The sequence below is a fragment of the Lepidochelys kempii genome, chromosome 4, assembly GCF_965140285.1.
Source record: "Lepidochelys kempii isolate rLepKem1 chromosome 4, rLepKem1.hap1, whole genome shotgun sequence".
Classification (NCBI taxonomy): domain Eukaryota; kingdom Metazoa; phylum Chordata; order Testudines; family Cheloniidae; genus Lepidochelys; species Lepidochelys kempii.
In genome coordinates this window covers 10,262,185-10,281,968 of record NC_136383.1, presented here as the reverse complement: position 1 = coordinate 10,281,968, position 19,784 = coordinate 10,262,185, and the positions used below count along the sequence as shown (strand labels likewise).

General features: G+C 49.5%; 1 protein-coding gene across 1 annotated transcript in view; it reads right to left on the bottom strand.

The window, feature by feature from the left end:
- Positions 1-8,415: 8,415 nt before the first annotated feature.
- The window catches only part of BTC (betacellulin), a 30,851-nt gene continuing 19,482 nt past the window's right edge, over positions 8,416-19,784 (bottom strand). The window contains exons 3-6 of the mRNA XM_073340009.2: positions 18,018-18,135; positions 11,782-11,928; positions 10,283-10,390; positions 8,416-9,800 (exon numbers count right to left, since the gene is read on the bottom strand). Of these exons, the coding sequence (XP_073196110.1) occupies positions 10,285-10,390; positions 11,782-11,928; positions 18,018-18,135 (371 nt within the window). The 3' untranslated portion in view covers positions 8,416-9,800; positions 10,283-10,284. The remainder of the gene's footprint in view (positions 9,801-10,282; positions 10,391-11,781; positions 11,929-18,017; positions 18,136-19,784) is intronic.

Below are 19,784 nucleotides of genomic sequence, written 5' to 3'. Positions count from 1 at the left end.
TTGTAATTACAACTTCATGACGGCCTGGTGCCGGAGATTAGACACTTAGATTATGGACTATACACCAGGTTCTTTAACACTACAGGTCTTGAACCTGAGATTTACCCAACTGATACCTGAGGTGCTGATTACAAAGGCTCCTGCATGCGGAGCTAGATTAAATATCTCTTATTGTGAGTATCATGTTACTCTAAGTAGCCCCATTTAAACCAGTGGGCCCACTGGAGAAGTAAGGTAATAGTCAATAACACTAAAGTAACAGTGTCCAGTCCCGAGGAAGGATGTTGAGACTCTGGAAGGAAGGCACTGGCCAGAAGAAATTGTTCTCTGGCACCACATTACTATGAAGAAGGGCTGTGGGAAGAGGCAAAGGAGACAGAATTAAGAGGCCCACATCACCTGAGGGCAACCTCGAAAACTGGGCCAGGCAAGGGCTGCAGACCTGCTTTTGAATTCATGAGAGGGCATCACCATCCCCAATCAGGGCAAAATAAGGTTTTCCGGAGAGCTAGCACACAGCAGTTCTCTCCATCCACCACTGCAAAGGCAGAGCTAGAGCCAGCAGTGGTGGCTCAGAACCCAGCCCCAAACCTGGGAGAGGCTCCAACATTTGGATGTCAAGCCCACTGACAAGTCGTCAGCACTGGAGTGACACAATATGGGCCTTACTTGCCAGGCTTTCCACCAAACCCTGAATTTATGTCATGGAGCTTTCTACGGCTGTTAGAAAAGAGACTGAGGGTGCCTGAAGCAAAGGGAAGTAAGAGATGTTACAGCAGACATTCTTCTGTCTGAAGAAATGACACATTGTTTATTGCAGACCGCTCAGAAGAATGGATTAAGCATGGGGCACAAAGTAAGTTCTTTTAAGCAGCCTTGAACTGCTTACCTAAGAACATATACACAGAATTTAAGCCTGGGAAACTCTAGTAGCATAAACTCAACAGCCCCTTGAAGATTTGTTAAATGCATGGAGGAAAAAAAATACACCCAGGCTTGTAGTGGAGTCTGCTCAGATGGAATCTCTCTGTGCTGGATCAGGCTGCGTAATGGAATCACTTGTTGCAGTGCAAAACATGACAAAAATGATTTTAAAATATCCCACAGGGGAAACAACTAACAACTTAAGGTTACATAGGGAAGCACCCCTGAGAATCAGGAAATGGCAAATTTAACGGTGCCTGCCCTGTGCGTGTATGTATTACCCCAAAGGATCTCTACAGCACAACAGGTTCCCTCATAACCTTACTTCGTGTGTAGCATTTTGTATTTCTGTGCACGATAGATCAGGAATGCCCCACATTTCTGTGAAAGTACTTTGCACAATAAACCAAACTGAGCTGCAGCTATCCTCAGCAATAGGAGCTAAACTCACCAGGAACAAGGACACTAGCGCTTCCATCACTGCTATTGCCAGTGATTGAGAAACAAACAATGGAAGTTTTCCCCCAAATGAATAGCACAAACGGTGCAAGTCTTGGGGGTTTCTTCTTCTTAGTTCCTCTAAATTTGGGCCTTGATTGCACCAATATGAAACCCCAACCTGTACATACCAGGTCAGCAATAGCTAGTGAACCATGCTCCAGCTGCAAGTGAAGATAAGCCAAGCCATGAGCAGCACCAGTTCAGTCACTTACCTTGCCTATTGCAATTACCACTCCCACAGCTGTGCCAGTTAACTAATTGCTTTACAGAGAATGGCCCATTTTCCTACCTTAAGAAGAGACCTGTTTAAACAGATCTTTGTTTGAGTTTTCTTCTTCCTAACCATGTACCAAAGGATGCCAACCTATACATATTCCTGTATTGTTGCTCTGAAATGGAATGTAATCAGTGGGCCATTCGGGGCGTTTCAGGTATATTTTGCAGCAATGACTCAGTTAAGCCACCAGGACTGGCTGAATCCCCTCCTGTTGAGTTAAATTCAATAAAGGTTTTACCTAAGCAATCTACTTAAGAGTATATGTAAGAGGATGGTACATAAATCTGCATTTAGTGCTGATTGTATTGTGTGCATTCTTTGAACTTGTCAGAGCTGATATGATGAAGATGGTATTGTGATGACACCTCTTCCACCACCAAATGAACGTGGGGGCGTTGGTCTGGGACAGAAGAAAAATGGCTTTACCCGACAGGCACAGGAGTACCTTTAAAAACAAACTCGGGTTTATAATGAGGCAGCTGCTCACATACACCATCCTTTGCGCAAAAATGACCCTGTTAGACATAGCTATTGAATTTAACAGAAAGCCAAAGTCTGCTTTAGAAGTGGGTGTTCAGGACGGATTTCTTCCATTCATCCAGGTGAGATTAACCACAGCTGCTTTCTGGAATCTTCAGATTAGGGGCCCCCCTCCTTCCCTAAAGCTGATTGCAGCCCACAAGATGAGGCAGTCAAAGTGATTTCAGACCCTGGATTGAACAGGCAGGGTTCCTGGCTCCATATGCAAACAACACTCATTTAGGTGTTATGCGATTGTGCTAGAGACAGGGGTATTCAAAGAGTTCCACAGCGGTACATATATTTGGAAAGTGTTTTAAAACATGAGATTTCTGCCCTTTGTGTTTTTCCTAAAACAGGTAAGTTTAAACGTGAGCATACAGTCAGTCACTCTTCAAAGCCCCTTCACTAACTAGCACACTCAGTTCATTTATAAGCAACTGCTTGTAAGGGCCCTGCTTGTCTGCTCCAAGCACGTATCAAATAGCTCACGCTTTTACACAAGGTGCTGAAGAGAAAAACTAATGTTTAAAGAACTGGGGGGAGGGATGCAGGTTCATTCCCCCCCCACTTTAATATAAATCTTGCATAAGACCAGGATACCAACATGCTATTTAAATTAGCATAGACTATTACGTACATCTTTGTTCTTCTACAGTGACTACATGACGCTGATATTTAAAGCAGACTCCACACAGAGGTAAACAATCTGAACTGCCCAATCGCTGATGGACTCCAGTATAATTTACCTGTTAAGATAAACTGTAATACTGCACTTAAAGCTTTACTTTCCTAATATAGAGATTTGAAGATGAACTTGTTCCTCTTCCACAGTTCCAGCCTTCAAGGCAAGAAGGCACTGAACAAAGGACGTACCGCTTTCCTTTGGGCTAAGTGGTGCTGACAGTTAGAACACATGAGATTTGCCAGACAGGACGTCCAAACAGCACGTTAGCAGCCGGTAACGCTTTCCGTGCTAGCACCAGGAAAGGTTTCGCTGTAGCGATCACAGCGTTCTTACAAAACAGGCTTTGGTGCATTTGCGCATAGACCCATAGAAGATCAGAGTTGGAAGAGACCTCAGGAGGTCACCTAGTCCAACCCCCTGCTCAAAGCAGGACCAACACCCACTAAATCAGAAGTGGGAAAACTATGGCCCACAGGCCACATCCAGCCTGCGGGACTGTCCCGCCCGGCCCTTGAGCTCCCACCCGAGGAGGCTAGCCCCCAGCCTTCCCCCGCTGTCCTCCCTCCCCCACAGCCTCACCTTGCAGCGCTGCCAGTGCTCTGGGCGGCGAGGCTGGCTCCGGCCAGGCCGTGCAGCTGCGAGCTCCTGCCGCTCTGAGCGGCATGGTAAGGGGGTGGGGCGGAGGGGGTGGATAAGAGGCAAGGGATCCCGGGGGGCAGTCGGATAGGGCAGAGCTTCTGGGGGGAGGGAGGTGTTGGATAGGCGTGGGAGTCCCAGGGGGGTGGTTAGGGGAGGGGGTCCCAGGAGGGGTGCTCAGGGGACAAGGAGCAGGGGGCATTAGATGGGTCAGGGCTTCTGAGAGGGACAGTCGGGGGCGCGAAGTGGGAGGGGGAAGATAGGGGGCGGGGGCCAGGCTGTTTGGGGAGGCACAGCCTTCCCTACCTGGCCCTCCATGCAATTTCGCACCCCAATGTGGCCCTCGGGCCAAAAAGTTTGCCCACGCCTGCACCAAATCATCCCAGCCAAGGCTTTGTCAAGCTGGGCCTTAAAAACCTCTAAGGATGGAGATTCCACCACTCCCTAGGTAACCCATTCCCGTGCTTCATCACCCTCCTCGTGAAATCGTGTTTCCTAATATCCAACCTAGACCTCCCCACTGCAACTTGAGACCATTACTCCTTGTTCTGTCATCTGCCACCGTTGAGAACAGCCGAGCTCCATCCCCTTTGGAACCTCAGGTACTTGAAGGCTGCTATCAAATCCCCCCGCACTCTTCTCTTCTGTAGACTAAATAACCCCAGTTCCCTCAGCCTCTCCTCATAAGTCCTGTGCCCCAGCCCCCTGATCATTTTCGTTGGCCTCCGCTGAACTCTCTCCAATTTGTCCACATCCCTTCTGTAGTGGGGGGGACCAAAACTGGACGCAATACTCCAGGCATGTAAAAGCTTGGCAGAGTGAACGGAGATTCCCAACTAGAAGAGAGGCCTTGGTAGACTTCTAAAACTCAGCCGCAAAATGCTAGTTAACATAAGGGGACTGTTGCCCCCTTACTAACATTCAGTGGGGGTGTTTTAGTTGCCAGGTCCCACTACTAAAAGGGGGAAGGGTCAATGGGGAATCAGGACGCTGAGACTGACAGCCCCCAGGAACAATGGGGAGAGGCCAATGCTCCAGGTCAGCCTGAATGACAGGGAGAGCAGGCTAATCAGGGAGTCAGGAGACCCCTGTCCTCTGTGTGAGCTGGATTTGCCTGGGTCAGACAGAGTGGGGCCGAGCTAAGGAGGAAGCAGGGGCCCGACCTGAGCTGGGGGAGCAGAGCTGTGCCAGATCCAGAGGGACCAGAAAAGCAGCCCACAGAGAGCAGACCCTGTCCTGGGAGCAGAGCTGCAGCCCCAAAGCCAGAGGCATAGCTCAGAGAGAGCAGACTTGCCCTGGGAGCAGGGCTGCAACAACCAGAGCCAGAGGGTCCAGAAAAGCAGCCCACGAAGCAGGACAGTGCTGGGAGCAGAGTCACAGAAGCAGCCTGCAGAGCAGACTTGCCCTGGGAGCAGAGGTGCGGCAACCAGAGCCAGAGGGGCCAGAGAAGCAGCCGAGCTGAGGCAGAGTGGAGCTGGAACTGGGGCGGGAGCAGTCCGGAGCCGGGTGTCATGAGCAGCTGGGGAGAGCGAGGGGGGACCCTGGGCAGTGGGCCCAGCACAGGGAGATGCCTCAGCCAGGAGGCTCTGCAGGCCAGATTCGGAGGGGGATTGGTAACCCCGACAGGGCAGGGGCGACGCTGGGAAGAAGGGCCCTGCCACCTAGAGCCTGAGAGCGTGTGGCCACCACCAGAGCGAGTGTCCAACCCGCAGCATCCCTGCAGCACAGCCAGGGCCGGAGCAGGAGGCCTGGGACTTACAAGGAACAGACTGTGAATTGCCCAGGCATTCCAGAGACGCTGTTGGTGATGTTCCCTGCCACAGAGCGGGGTGATGTGTTTCCTTTAACCTTTCCCATTTTCCCTTATTCTTTTTAAAATTAATTGTTGATTAAATAACTTGCAATTGCTTCAAACTGTATGTAACGATCAGTGGGTCAGGGAAGTATCCAGTGCAGAGAGAGCACCCCGGAGTGGGGACACCCTAGCCCCTGTCCTAGGTGACCACAGCAGGGTTGGGGGTCGAGCCCCCCAGGAATCCTGGGCGCAGCCTTGTTGGAGTTATGAGGACTCTGCCAGACAGGGGAGCGGAAGGGGAGTCCTCAAGGGCAGGGAGGCCACTGGGTAAAGGAAGTGGGAGCGAGGACTCAGATCCTTTCGCTAGCCTACTTCACTGGGGTACTGCAGAAGCCAGGAAAGTTCCCCACAATAGCAGGACTATTCCCCCGCTTACAGAATGATCCACCAGGCAGCAAAATACGAACAAGAGAAGGGTATTGCCTGTGATCCTACAGAGCAGAGTTCAGTCAGTAAAGACTTCTGTTTTTCTCTAAGTAGGGAGCACAAAGCTCTATTAAACGCTATTGCTTACCATTCTATTTGAATTACCTGCCCATTTCCATTACCCTCTAGAGCAGATCTATCAAGGCACTCTGTCTGCACACATGCAGCGCGGGCTCACAGAACAGGGAAAATAAAGGCAAATTTTAAACACACATGTTGCCCTAGTATCACCACCTATTAGGCACGGCTGCTGAAAGTTAAAATGCATCTATGCTTTGGGCTCAGGGCCATGAGGAATATCCCAACCGTGCAGATGTCCTCTCCTGAACACGGCTCAAAGGACAAGGATGCAAAGCTCCTGTTCAGCAAAGGACTTAAGCCTGTGTTTTCAGCTGCATTAGCAGATACACAGTTACTCCAGAAATAAAAAGTTACTTTAGACGAGGGGTCTCAAACTCAAATGACCACGAGGGCCACATGAGGACGAGTGCATTGGCCCGAGGGGCGCATCACTGACACAACCCCCCACGCTGCGCCCAGCCCCACCCCCACTCCAGCCCTTCCATGAGGCCCTGCCCCTGTCATGCCTCTTCTCCGCCTCCTCCCCTGAGCACACAGCTCCCCGCTCCTCCCCCTCCCTTCTGGAAAGCTCTAAGCCCCGCCAACAGCTGTTTGGTAGCGGGAAGCGCCTGGAGTTAGGCAGGGGCGGGGGCATGCGGACCTTGGCGGACCGCAGAAAATAACCCCGCGGGCCGCATGTTTGAGACCCCTGCTTTAGACAATGTACAGTGTAAAGTTTTCCCTTGGCTTGAATAACAATACCTCTCATACAGCTTTTTTCATCCATAGATCTCGAAGCACTTTAAGGGAATTAAGCATTATTATTCCCATTTTACTGATGGGGAAACGGAGGCACAGGGCAGGGAAGTGATTTGCTGGAGGTCACTCAGCAGGCCAGTGGCAGAGTTGGGAACAGAACCCTCGTCACCTGAGTCCCAGGCCAGGGTTCTAACCACTAGGCCAGGCTGCCTCCCTTTATGGAAAAAAGGGAGCCTGTTTTTACTACTCTGGTGCCTACTGCATGCAAAAGGCAGCTCCTGTTTTTGTGGACCGACACCGGGCGTCCTTGAAAGCTTTGCCCTGCTATGTACTGTAGCTCGTGTGTGCGCACGCGGTGACCCTCACCGGCCACTAGCAAACGCTCAAAGCGGCATTGGAAGCTTTAAAAGTGGTGGCTGCAGTGTGGGTGCTGCTGCCGACTTGTCTCCCCTCAGGGGAGAGGTCCCCACAGTTGTTCTGGGCGTGTTCACCACTGAGTTCCTCGGGGCACCTATTTTTAAGCATTCTGAAACCAAAACCGCTCGGCGAGATAAAAGCCATCCTGTATGGCACTCGGCCCTGGTGAGGGCGTCTGGACCTAGAGGTTAATGCCACCGTTTCCTAACGGGCTCTGCTTTCGGTGCACAACAGCAGGGAAATCCCCCTCCGGAAGATGAGCCCCCACACAGTGCATGTAAACCCAACGAGCTCAGTCCGACCTGTGAGAGCGGCTCCACAGAACGCCTTTTCAAAGCGATGGCGCCCATTCATCCTCAGGGTAACTCGCTTCACGGGAACGGTGCTGGGGAGAAGCTGCCCTGTGTGTTTACTGGGAGGCTGGTCTCGAATGTGCTGCACAGTAGGCCCTCCTCCAAGCCAGCGTGAACGCAGCTGCACCAGACGGCTCTATGGCTGCAGCCGGTCACCCGTGCGTCAAACGCATTTTCTTTGCCCGAGAGTTTACAGTGCTGCAACAGACCACTGTCCAACAGCAGAATTCTCTTCCGTTGATGAGCCACTTTCATAGGGGCACCAATCGACTGCATTATTTTGGCTCTTTTCAAGGCAATATTCCTGTGTGGGAATCAATATGCAGACAACCACTGATGTGTCAAAAGGGCAAGCGTCCTGTTCATATCAATGAGACCTTGCCAAGTTAAAATAAATTACAGGTGGACTTGATCCCGGCTGCCTATACTTAAGCTTGGAAGGATGAGATTTTTTGTTGGTAACTGTGGGTAAACATGGATTTCCTTGTACACATGGGCGGTGGCAGGTAAATGCGCCCTTGGGGGAGGCTAGCCACCAGCCCAGCCCCCTCTGCCCCGCTCCTTCTGCTCCCCTACCCTGTCCCCCGCCATGCGCCCCTGGCCTAGCCCGGCCCCAGCGCTGGGTGGGCAGCGCAGCCGGAGCGCCCCCAACCCGGCCCCAGCATGGTTCCAGTGCTGGGCGGGCGGGCAGGCAGCACTGCAGGAGTGCCTCCAACCCCAGTGCGATCCCACCGCTGGGAGGATGGATTTTGCGGCATGTCATGGCCTTGCACACCACGACCTTCAGCCTGCCTGCTCAGTCTCTCGGCCACAGAAGGAAACGGCAGGCAGGAAAGAGCCTGGTGGAGCGTGGGCGGGGCCATGCCAGGCTGTCTGGGGAGGCACAGCCTCCCCCTGCCTACAATACCCGCCGCCCAGGCTTGTACACACACGAAGTGACGAAAAAAATATATCCATTGATGATCATCTAAATGTACAGACAGGCAAGAAAGAAAAACACTGCTGGGAACTTAGAGTTTAATGTAAGGATATTTACTTTGTATATTTTGGCATGTGATGTTGACAATGTGTGCTTTAATGGTTATAAAACTAGCTTTTTGAATCTCAAGGTCTACCGATTAAATATTTATTGTCTGGCCCCTCCTATTGTCTGGCCTTCCCATAATTTCCCACAACTGAAAACTGAAATAGATAAAAATAGGAAAAATATTCTTAAAAATAAACATTACCACCAGTCAAAATCAAAAATAAAAGTCTAATACTGCCATGCCTACCTATACTTTCCCTTATACGATTGTTTTCAGTTACTTGTAACTTTGTAAGACTAACTGTTTGGTCCGAGACTTTCCATGCTGGGTGTTTCTATTTTGGAAAGTTTCAGCTAAAATGGTTCAGCTGTTTCTGATGACAAGATTAGGAAAAATTTTGTTTTGCCCAAGTTAAAAAAAAATTCTTACAGCTGTTAAATTGACGTGCTCTAGTACCTCCGTGCTTCGGGGCGGGGACTACAGTTTTACAGCTGGGGATCCGAGGCAAAGAGATTAAGATCATTATCGAGTATCCATTAACTTTGGGTGCCCAGTTTGCGAGGCCTACCACGTGATCTTCCAGAGAACTTAGCATTATACAGCGTTGGAGATGTTGAAAGCACAACTCCAACTAATTTCAGCTGCAGAGCTGAGTGCTCAGCACTTCTGCAAATCTGGTCCCAGGTATCTCCAACAGGGCACCCAGAAAACAGGAAACACAATTCATGGCCAACTGAGCATTTTGGTGTAAGTGACTCGTCCAGCATCACATAGGAATTCTGTGGCAAAGGAAGGGCTAGAATCCAATTCTCCAGGGCAGCATCCAACTGCCTTCACCAGGAGCCCATTCCTTCTCTCCCTGTAATTCCTGCCTCATCCACTACACACCTTTCAACTGCAACAAGCGAGGCAGGGGCCCGACAGACAACAGCTTCCTTCACTACATAACCATGTTTCTCTCCTAGTGCACAGTCCATCCTGTGCACTGAATGAGGCAGAGTTCTGCGGAAGCAATGGCATGTGATCAAACAGTAACATGGACTGGGAACCCCTGACACAAAATACTCTTTACATATGCCAGAACCATAACTCATTAATTTGCTACGAAAAACCTATCAGTTATTCTGATAAACATTAGCTACACTTGATAAAACGTATTAAGGCTAAAAGATTTAGGAGAAGACTTTCAGTGGTGCTTGTGCCCTTTGTTTTCACAAGACATAGCTACAAATAAACAATGTAAAAACACCTGTTATTCATCTGCATTTATTATCTGGGCAATAGCCCTTCTGTGTCCCTCTCCCATAGAGCAAGACATTGTGCTGTGTGGAACCTGCCCGCAGGTGCCTTCAGTAACCTGTAAAGGTTAAAAGAGAGAGAGAGAGAGAGAGAGATGCATTAACAGCAGCATGAAGACCTGGCTTGTTCGAACTGTGTTCCTTCTGAGTTCTACTCACCCCTCTGCAGACCTTTCACTGCGTTCCAACCCCACCCTCCCCCCTTCCTGTCCATCCCCAGCCCCCAAATGGAGCTGTAGAGGTGAACCCAAGGGATGACTCTGGCCTGCAGAAGCCCCATGTGGGACGGGGCAGGAGCTGGAAAGAACACCGCTGGATTTTCACAGCCCAGCTTGGGTTGGCAGGACTGGCTCTTAAAAAGTATCTAGTTTTTAATTTTAGACTGAGCAACTCTGGTACAGAGTCACCGGAGGGCAAACCGAGAGATGCCCCTAGGGCCGTTTTTACAGAGTCACTCCTAACCCAGTTGCTGCATGTGGAGTTTAAACCTGACATTGACAGGGCTTAGTTTTCTGCATCCCCTCCTCCCATGCTAACTCACCTTCATGCAATGTCCGTCTCTAGGACATCCTCCTGTTTGGTAGGCAAATCTTTCTCCAATGTTTCCATTTCTTCTTCCTTGCTCCTCCTGCGGCGCTTCCGACAGTGACTTGCAAAGCAAAGTCAGTGATTAACCTAAGCTAACTTAGTTAGTCGCAGAAATTCACTGTCTCTCTCAAATCAGAAATGTTTCCCCCCTACCACCACTTTAAAATATTTTAAGACCCATAGAGCGCTTCCCAGCTACAACGCCCTATATAAACCACGATCAATCCTCCCAGCACACCTAGGAGGTCATTAACTAGTTGCCACAATTTACAGATAAACAAACATGAGGTCAACTCTCCTCCAACCCCCATTAAAAATCCTTGCAGACTCCCACTGACTTCAATGCAGGTTGAAAAGGGCCCTGGGGCTCCAGTTCAACAAAGCACTGAAGCCTCAGGCCTTCCCAGAAACGGCTATAATTAAATCAGTACAAAACAGTGCCTAGACCAGCCCTTCCAGAGGTCAAGTGAATTGTCCAAAGCCACAGAGGGAATCCACGGAAGAGCTCGATTGGAGTTCTAACCCATGTATTCAGACCCACTGCCTCCACCGTTAATTCATCGGTCACTCTTGGGAAGCATCTGTGGGCCCCATTTCTCAGTTGCCACTTGCTTGTATATCAAATCAATGGATAACTTCTGTTCTGTTCAGTGCTTGTTCCAGGTATTAGCAGGCCCTGCATATGGGCGACTCCTTTGGCAGCAGGCATTTGTCATCAGTCAGAGGTTCTTGGTGAGTAAGAGGGAGTCCTCCATCCTCAAAACTAAATGTATAAGATCTTTGGGGCAAGACCGGTCCTATTGTTTACCTGCACAGCGCCCAGAAAAATGAGGCCCTGGACACCACCACGCCTCAAATGGCTCCCCGAAGAAAAATCCAAATGCTGGCAGGAACCCAATTACCATTTTCATCTGTCAGGCTGGGTCCTGCGTCCCTTGAAATCAATGGCAAAGCTCCTAGCAACTGCAGTGCTTCAGGATTGGGTCTTGAAAGGGGACTGAGCCAGTGTCAGCTGGCTTGGGCTTGAGGTGGGGGCGGGGAGCTAAAAAGAACAGCGCAAATGTTCAGGCTTGGGCTGGAGCCCGGACTCTGAGCCCAGGATCTAGCCCAAACACCTGCACTACTATTTTTAGCCTCACAACCCAAGCCCCAGGAGGCCGGGTCAGCTGGCCCGGGCTCTGCGACTCTGTGCCGCGGGTCTTTTATTGCTGTGTAGACGGACCCTGGGGCTATTAGGAGCAATGAGAAATAACTCTAATGAAAAGCCACGACGAGGACCATCACGAGCGTGTCCCTTGAAGCATTCCTCAAAAGGCTCCTAGTAATGCCCGAAGTTTCCTTTCCAGGCCAAAACCCCCCTGTTGTAGAAGTGGCGGAGGAGTTGGACAGACCTCACAAGTGTTCATACGCACGAGCACAACAAAGAAATGCAAAACACACAAGCATACTTACTGACTGCATATGCATATGCATATTACCAGGCCGATCAGTGCCACCATGGCGACGATCAAGCAAATCACTACCATTTGGCCTTGATCTCCTCTCAAGTAGAATATGTCCACTCGCTCGCATCTTGCGCCCGTGTAGCCTTTCTCGCAGCTGCAAGAGGGAGGGAAAGCGGGACAATATGAAGACTTGACACTGCAACGAGAACACCCAATGGTCACAGGAACGGGCATCAAAGGCCAGGTCCTTCAAACCCGCACACGGACTCAATCGCTGCCCTGTACAAGGGGCTGCCCCAGGAACAGAGCACAGCATGAAGTGTGGCTCCCAGACAGTCCCTCCCCTTCGCTCTGGGGCATGACTATGTTACGTCACTTCCTTTCCTACCGCAACCAGGGTTCCACCACCTGGCTCACAGGTGGGGGTATCAGGCGGAGCAGGGGCCACGCGCCTGGAGTCACAATCTGAGCAGCGAGCAAGAGAGGGGTCCTGCCTCCTTGAGCAAGGGCTGTGAAATTCCAGCCCTATTTGAGCAAGGCTTTGCAGGATCGGGCCCCAAGTTACTATCCATTGTATCGAAACCTGGGGCCCAGAGGAGCCTTTGCGTGAACCCTGCCACCAGGCTGCTGCAGATGTGGTCAGGGATGGGTTAAAGCCAAGCATAACCTTTTTCAGCTTCAAGCTTGCTCACATATGCCTGGTGGAGCAGGAACTACCCCCAGTGTTAATACGCCACCCCTGAGCATAGGGTGTCCCTTGGACCCTGGAACTCATCAGGGTGAGGGACACGGGCCGGTGATCAGAGACGGATGGTTTGGTTTTTCCTGAAGGGTCTTGGGCTTTGGCTCTCCAAGGAGTGCCCCACTGAGGACACTTGCTGCCAGCACCACTCAACAGCAGGCAGGGAGAGCGCAAACCCGCCTGGAGACCACTAACGCACCAACACAAATCGATACCGACCAGAGACAACCTCCTATGACAGCAGCAGGGTACCCCGTGTATTCTGGGAAAGAGACCGGTTCATTATCTTGGGCAGATTTCACTGTATTTTCAAATTTCTCAAGGTTAACTGCAGTATTCGCAGGGGTGCTGAGTTACACTCGGCTTGGGACGTGTGGAGTCACTTTCCACCCGTGTGAAACAGCACAGCTGCCAAAAATCACCCCGGGCCTTTACAATCTTTTTGCTGCAGAAACGGAACGTCATTAGCTGACTTGTGACCCAGCCACTACAAGCCAAGTCCCAGTCTCCCTGATGAAGTGCTATCGAAGAGTGGACTGAATTTAAACACCTCCCCGGCTGTCTGGTGAAGCCAATTCCATGCCTTTTGTTCAGAGGGGCAAATGAAATCCAGAGTACGTAAGGTACAGAAGTGAAGAGAGCGCACACAGCACACAAAGGGAGAGGGACTCAGGACAAAAATCTTCATCCTGAATGTCTTTGCTTTCCTCCCTTAGGCATTGCGGGGATCAATCCACTGTAATGTCCCTCCATCAACAGCAGTGCACCCCACACACACCTGCCCTCCCACTCATCTCAGGAAGGCAACTATCAGTGGGAGGTTGTTGTGAAAGGGCCTGTCTACACTGCGGGGATTGCACTAGACTAGCTGCAGCACTGGATATAAGAAGTGGCCTGCACACAGCAAATGGACAGCCAGGGTTTGAACCAGTGCCACAGCAAAAGGTGTAGCTACATTGGGGCAATACAAAAACCACCGCGGCTTACACTGGGTCTTCTTCTCACCTCTAGCCCACTTTCCGGGGGCTGAAAACGGTCCGGGGGGGGAAAAACCCCATGCAGCACAAGCATGCTAGAAATGCTGCCCCTTTTGTCCTGGTGCCGGATATTGGCATTTCTGATCAGGAATCACAATACACCACACTAAGTCACCTCTACCTTTCCCAGTGAGCCCCACCTTATCACTGTGTTGGCAAGGTATGTTCAAAGAGGGTTAGATGACCCTAGCAGTATAAACACCTGTGGCCCAGCTACACTTGCTCTTCCATGGTTCGTACTGGTGTGAGTGCTACAGTAACAGCGTGAAAAGCCAGACACACACCGACTGCAGGCGCTTCTGACTGTATCGTCCCTGGGGCGGGACTAGATTTTTGCACCCTGCACAGGGCAGAGCAAACGGCAAACGCTGAACAAATGCACAGTCACCCAACCACCGTCAGAGGAGGTTTTACAAAAGGTTAGTGTGGATTATTGTAATTAGTGTTATCTAAAGCTCACTATTCCCCCAAACCACAAGCACCGAGGCACCGACATGAAGCTCACAGCCGTCATTCTAATAGCCATTCCAGTACAAAGCCCAGCCACTTAGCCATAACTCCATAGGCGCCAACTCCGTGGGTGCTCCAGGGCTGGAGCACCCACGGGGAAAAATTAGTGGGTGCTCTGCACCCACCGGCAGTCAAGCTCCCCATACCCCCCGCCCCACCAACTCCTTCCCCCCTGAGCATGCTACGTTGCTGATCCTCCGCCTACCTCCCAGTGCTTCTCAGCCAGCTGCTGCCAAACAGCTGTTTGGCAGCATTAGCACGCTCCGGGAGAGAGGGGGAGGAGTGGGAATGTGGTGCTCTCAGGGGAAGAGGCGGGGGTGGGGCAGGGATTTGGGGAAGGAATTGGAATAGGGGCAGGGAGGGGGCGGAGTTGGGGTAGGGACTTTGGAGAAGGGGTTGAAATGGGGGGGAGCTCATGAAAGGGGTGGAGTGGGGGCAGGGCCGGGAGGCAGAAGGGGGGTCGAGCAGCCACAGGAAAGAGGGGAAGTTGGTGCCCGTGCATAGCTCAGCAGGTGAGGGGCTGTGCGAATGTTTCAGAGGCCAAAAGTCGAGGCTCACACACATCTTGGCCCCACATTCACGAACTGGGGGTAAAACGTTGTTCAAACCTTGCATCCCACCTTTGCCATGTACCTCTGAAGCTATCTTTTTGGAACACTTGCAGGGGAGGGATTGCAAGGGGGAAGAACCTTACCCCCCAAAGTCTTCATGGGGCAGCCAATGACTTCCTGCCACCAGGTGTGCGAGGCCATGTCTACACTACAAAATTCACTGACGTCGGCATACCACCGCCGCAGTAATTGCATCGCTTTTGCCCCTACACTTTGCTCCTTGTGTTGGCGGTGCGCGTCCTCACCAGAAGCACTTGTCTCGATTGCACTGTCAGCGTGGTATGACTCCTGAATGCCATTAACAGTCGCCAGAAACAGTGCAGTGTTTACACGGACACTGCAGCGACCTAACTACATTGACCTTGACTCCACACCGCTCGTGGAGGTGGAGTTAAGTCAGTGTAGCTGGGCAGTTACATCGGTGGGAGCAAAATTTAAGCACTGACACGTCCACAGTTAGGTCGATGTAAGCTGCCTTGCGTCGACCTAGCTCTGTAGCGTAGACCAGGCCTCAGTGTGCACACGTAAGCGTGAGACAAGCAGGATCTCTAGCCCTCACTTCAGCCAGGTACTTATGCCCTCACTTTAAGCACAAGTTACCCTACTAAGTCAGTGGAATTAGTCACATCCTTAAGGCTAACCGTGTGTTATCTTGCTGAGCTGGGGCCTTGGTGAGGAAGTCCTGAATAGGAGCGGCTTGGTTTGGACAGTGGAAAACCTTTCCCCTACTTTCCAAAGTCACCAGGGCAAATGCACAGCGATTAGTTTCCATACACTAGGACTTGGGAGACCTCGGGTTCAGTTCCCTGCTCCACACAGACGCCTGCGGGCCATGAAGATATGTGCACTAAAGATTGTGAAGCGCTCATACTACGGTGATGGGGCCAGATAAGTACCTAAGACATCCATTTTGAAAGCTACTTGTATTTCTGGTTAAGATGAAAGCTTAGATTATACAGTCAGTCACAAGCGTCTCATGGATATCATTATTGCTCCTTTCGGCACTCTCAGTGGAATGGAATTGTACGCTGAAAGACTTTAACAAACAAGGAAGAGTAATCGTGTGCAGGAGACCTAACTAGGAAAACTGGAGCATCATGGGCCATGTAGGAAGTGGCTATAAAATGAGGACACATTCTGAAATATGCAATGCCCAATATTTCCACCTCTCTCCTGTCCAATTCTTAAAATGCAACCAAAAAAAAAAAAAACAACCCACCAACTGTTTTTAAGATATTTTTGTTCATCTTGGAAACTACCTTCACCTTGGACAATTCTCTCCAGGCAATTACAGCAAATGGAGAAATATATTTCACTGTGTGATAACACTGAATGAAGGACAAAACTGTGGTTAGAAAAGCCACACAAGATATCTGTGTTGCATCACGCCCATATTCTTCATAGAAATATTGTTATGATATGAATATGGCATAACTAAGATATGTTTTATGCAAGATGGGTCATGTGAGGTATCACTGGAAAGGTTATGATCTACTGAATGTGTTTATCCAATTTGTATACATGTATCATTTTTTTATCTGAAGTTAGGAATATTGACTATGTAACAATTACAACTGTGTGTGTATTTGGGGGAATGCCCACCAGACAGTCGGCAATCAGCCTGGATGAGCCATTAAGACGAACAATAAGACTTTGAAGATACTAGTCTCCCACCTTCCTGAGATGTTGCTTTGACACTGCAGGGTCATGTGATGTCACCTAGTACGGAGTACCACCTTGGACACTGCTGGTATTTTTCCACTGGAAACAAAGGATTCCCGCTTTATGTAAAGCCTATTTAAGGCTGGGAAGTAAGGCAATCATGGCTCTTCTCTCCATTGCTTCCCAGCCCAAGAAGGAAGACTGCTAAAAGCAACTGGAGAAACAAAGGAACTAAGCAGGGGAAAGGCAAGGGCTGAGTCCAGGCTGAGACAGGAGTCTAGCCTATAAAGAGACATAATTGGAACTCTGAGCTGCAACCTGCCTAAAACAACATTTAGGGTGAGAAATTACTAGTTGTAACCGGTTTCTTTAGTGTATTCAGCTTAGTTTGTGTGTTTTGTTTTATTTGCTCAGTGATCTGCTTTGTTCTGTTTGCTATCCCTTATAATTACTTAAAATTTATTTTTGGTAGATAATAAACTTATTTTTTGTTTATTTCAAAACCCAGTTTGTGCAATTCATATCTTGGGGTGCGGGGGGAAGCTGTGCCTACCTCCCTCCACATTGAGGGAGGGAGCAATTTTTATGAGCTTGCGCTGTGCAGATCTTCTATACAACGCAAGATAATATTTTGGGTTTACACTCCAAAGGAAGTGTGCACGTGATGGCTGGCCATTCCCCTAGCTGAGTCCTCCCACAGAGAGAGCTGATCGCAGACTCTGTGTGATTCTACAGTTGGGTGTCCCTACCTGTGTGTGTGTGCTGAAAAGGGGCTTGACAGCTGGTCACAGCAACACAGAATGAGTGAAGCCCAAGCTGATGGGACAGGAGGGCTTAGTGGGACCCCAGCACATCATGGGGCAACCCTAAAAGCGGGGGGGAGGGGGGGAAGGGTGGTCCAACCCATCACATCCTGGACACATCTTTGACCAATCCAATTCAGAACAAGCTGATCCAGTGTCCCTTCCTGGCAAAGATCAGAAGGGCAGCTTTACCGGAAAATTGCTTGGAAGCAGGACGCGGACAATATTTTACTGGAATTTAACAGTAGCTTAGCTAGAATTGCAGGGGAACGATCAAACCCTTCGGGCTTCTGCAGCATGCAATTTTAGCCCTTCTCCAAGCTGCTTTAGGAAACTGACCCTGCTGCTGTTGAAGACAGCAAGAGCTTTGCCGTTAACTGCAATATGAGCAAGATCAGGCCCTTTATGAATATTTTTGATCTCTATTTAAAAATTTGTTTATCCCTGACTAGCATTCAAAGTACCTAGGAAGACAACTAGTCAAGCTTTCTATTTACATTTTCACTGAAAGGAAAGGTTTCACAAAAGTCTCCTTCCCACTATCATCACCTGTGTGCCTCTGTGTTACTGGAAAACCTAAATACTATTTGACACAGAAGGTTTTGCTTGCGTACTTTCAGCCAGCCTGGGAAAGGTTCCAACCTTGAACCAGATTCAAAACTTTCATGCTCTCACGTTTCAATAGAAGCGTCTGCGTCACCCTTTCAAAAAGCTCCTGACACTTTGGAACAACCCCCAGTGCTGAGAAAGCAAGTGGAGGGTTACGTGGACCAAGTTAGTTAGGAGTCAATGTGTGGATAGCTAAAATATTTTCACCATATCAAGCCCCGGCTAGTGCAATTTTATGTCCTTCCCCTTGGTTTGGAAGTTTTACTTACACGCAAGCTGGTATCTCTTCCGACATGACATATCGACATCGCCCTTTGACACAGTAATGCTTGTATTCCTCGGGGCACTTAGAAAAGTGCCCTCTCCGCCGCAACTGCGTGATATTATCTACAAAAAACAAGAGTGAGTTTTCAAGAGGACACAAAACCAGGTTTACGCTACAAGCGATCAACTTCACTGCCACGCTCCTCACAAAACATTTCCGTTCTGTATGTCACGTAGGTGGATAAAACGCGGGCCCGAACCCCAAAGGTAAAATTCCAGAGGAGCTATAAGATGTCAGATGAAGGAGTTCATTAAAAATAAGCACACTGTCAACCACCACCACCACCATTGGATAAGCGGCCGTACCACCGCAAGAAAATTAAAAGCAAAAAATCAGCAAGCTGGAAGACTTGGCAACTGAAGAGGGACTTGATCCAGCAGGCATTATAGGAACACGGTCAGATGGCAAGAGTCAATGGGATACAAAACCTGGCGATGGGACAGATTAGGTTAGAGGTGGGGGAGTGGCACCGTAGCTAAAGGAGTCCATAGAATCTGCAGGGGAAAATTTTGGTTGCACGGGACCATGTAGTAGAACGTGTATGGATGTAAATCCCAAGTTATAGGAATACATGTATTCTGGTAGATCTCCAGATCAGGAAAGACTGTTATAATGGGTGACTTCAACTTCTCATAAAGAAACTGCTCCAATGTCATACCAGGGCAAAGCTTCCTGAAGCTATTTCTCAACACTAGTAACAGCAGCTAGTTCTCGAGCGTGCAAAAGGAGAGGCTATTATCTATGGAGCCCTAAATAACTCAGGACTTGGTTCAATAAGTAAATACAGTTGAGCCGTTAAGCTACAGTGACAGCTACATAACTAAGTTCCAGATCTTTCAGGGGGAAATCCTGCGAAGTAAGTACCACAGTGACACTAAATGTTAGAAAATGATTCAAAGAGCTAGTCCGAAAACTCAAAGTCAAAAGGGAAGAAGGAAGTTTAAAAATCTTAGGATAGAGGCTACTTACATGGCCATGCAAGAATCACAGCCCTAAAGAAACACATCCAGCTAAGGTAGAAAAAAAATATAAGCTAAAATTATGATGGCTAAGAGGGAATCTGAAGAGCACTTCTGGGACACAGCTAGGTCTCTGTGTGGCTGAAAACAGTGTTGTAATATTGAGCCAAACAACTGCTGGCCTTTGACGGTCTAGCCCCACGCTACTTACCATCTCATATACTATCAAAATGCCAACTCCCACCCCTGCTCTCCAAGGATGCCAGGCTCCATCGCCCACTTGTTCAAACAAATCCCTCAGTGCATTCACCCAAGCTGCCCCTTATGCTTGAGAGGTGTTCCTAACAAACATCTGCAGAGCTACCTCATTGTCCTTCCTTCCAATCCCTCCTTCAAACGCTCCTTTGCTGTGATGGCTACAAAAAACTTGGCAATAGCTAGGCAGCTGACGTGTCATTCCCGTTTTCTTGTCATTCCCAGTCCATAACCACCTGTTGTCTCTTGTCTTATGGTACGCAGTTTAAGGAATGGACCACATTTTTGTCCTGTGTTTGTGCAGCACCTAACAGAGTGGGGCTCCGATCCATAACTAGGGTTCCTAGGCACTCCAGTCATGCAAATAAATACTACTGTGCCAGAGGTAGACCTTCGAAGTGTGAAAACTTCAAAAGGCTAGCACAGTGAGAGGTGCCAGGCTCTACAGGCACAGAGAATGCCCAGAGACTTGTGCAGCGATAAATTTTAGATGTATT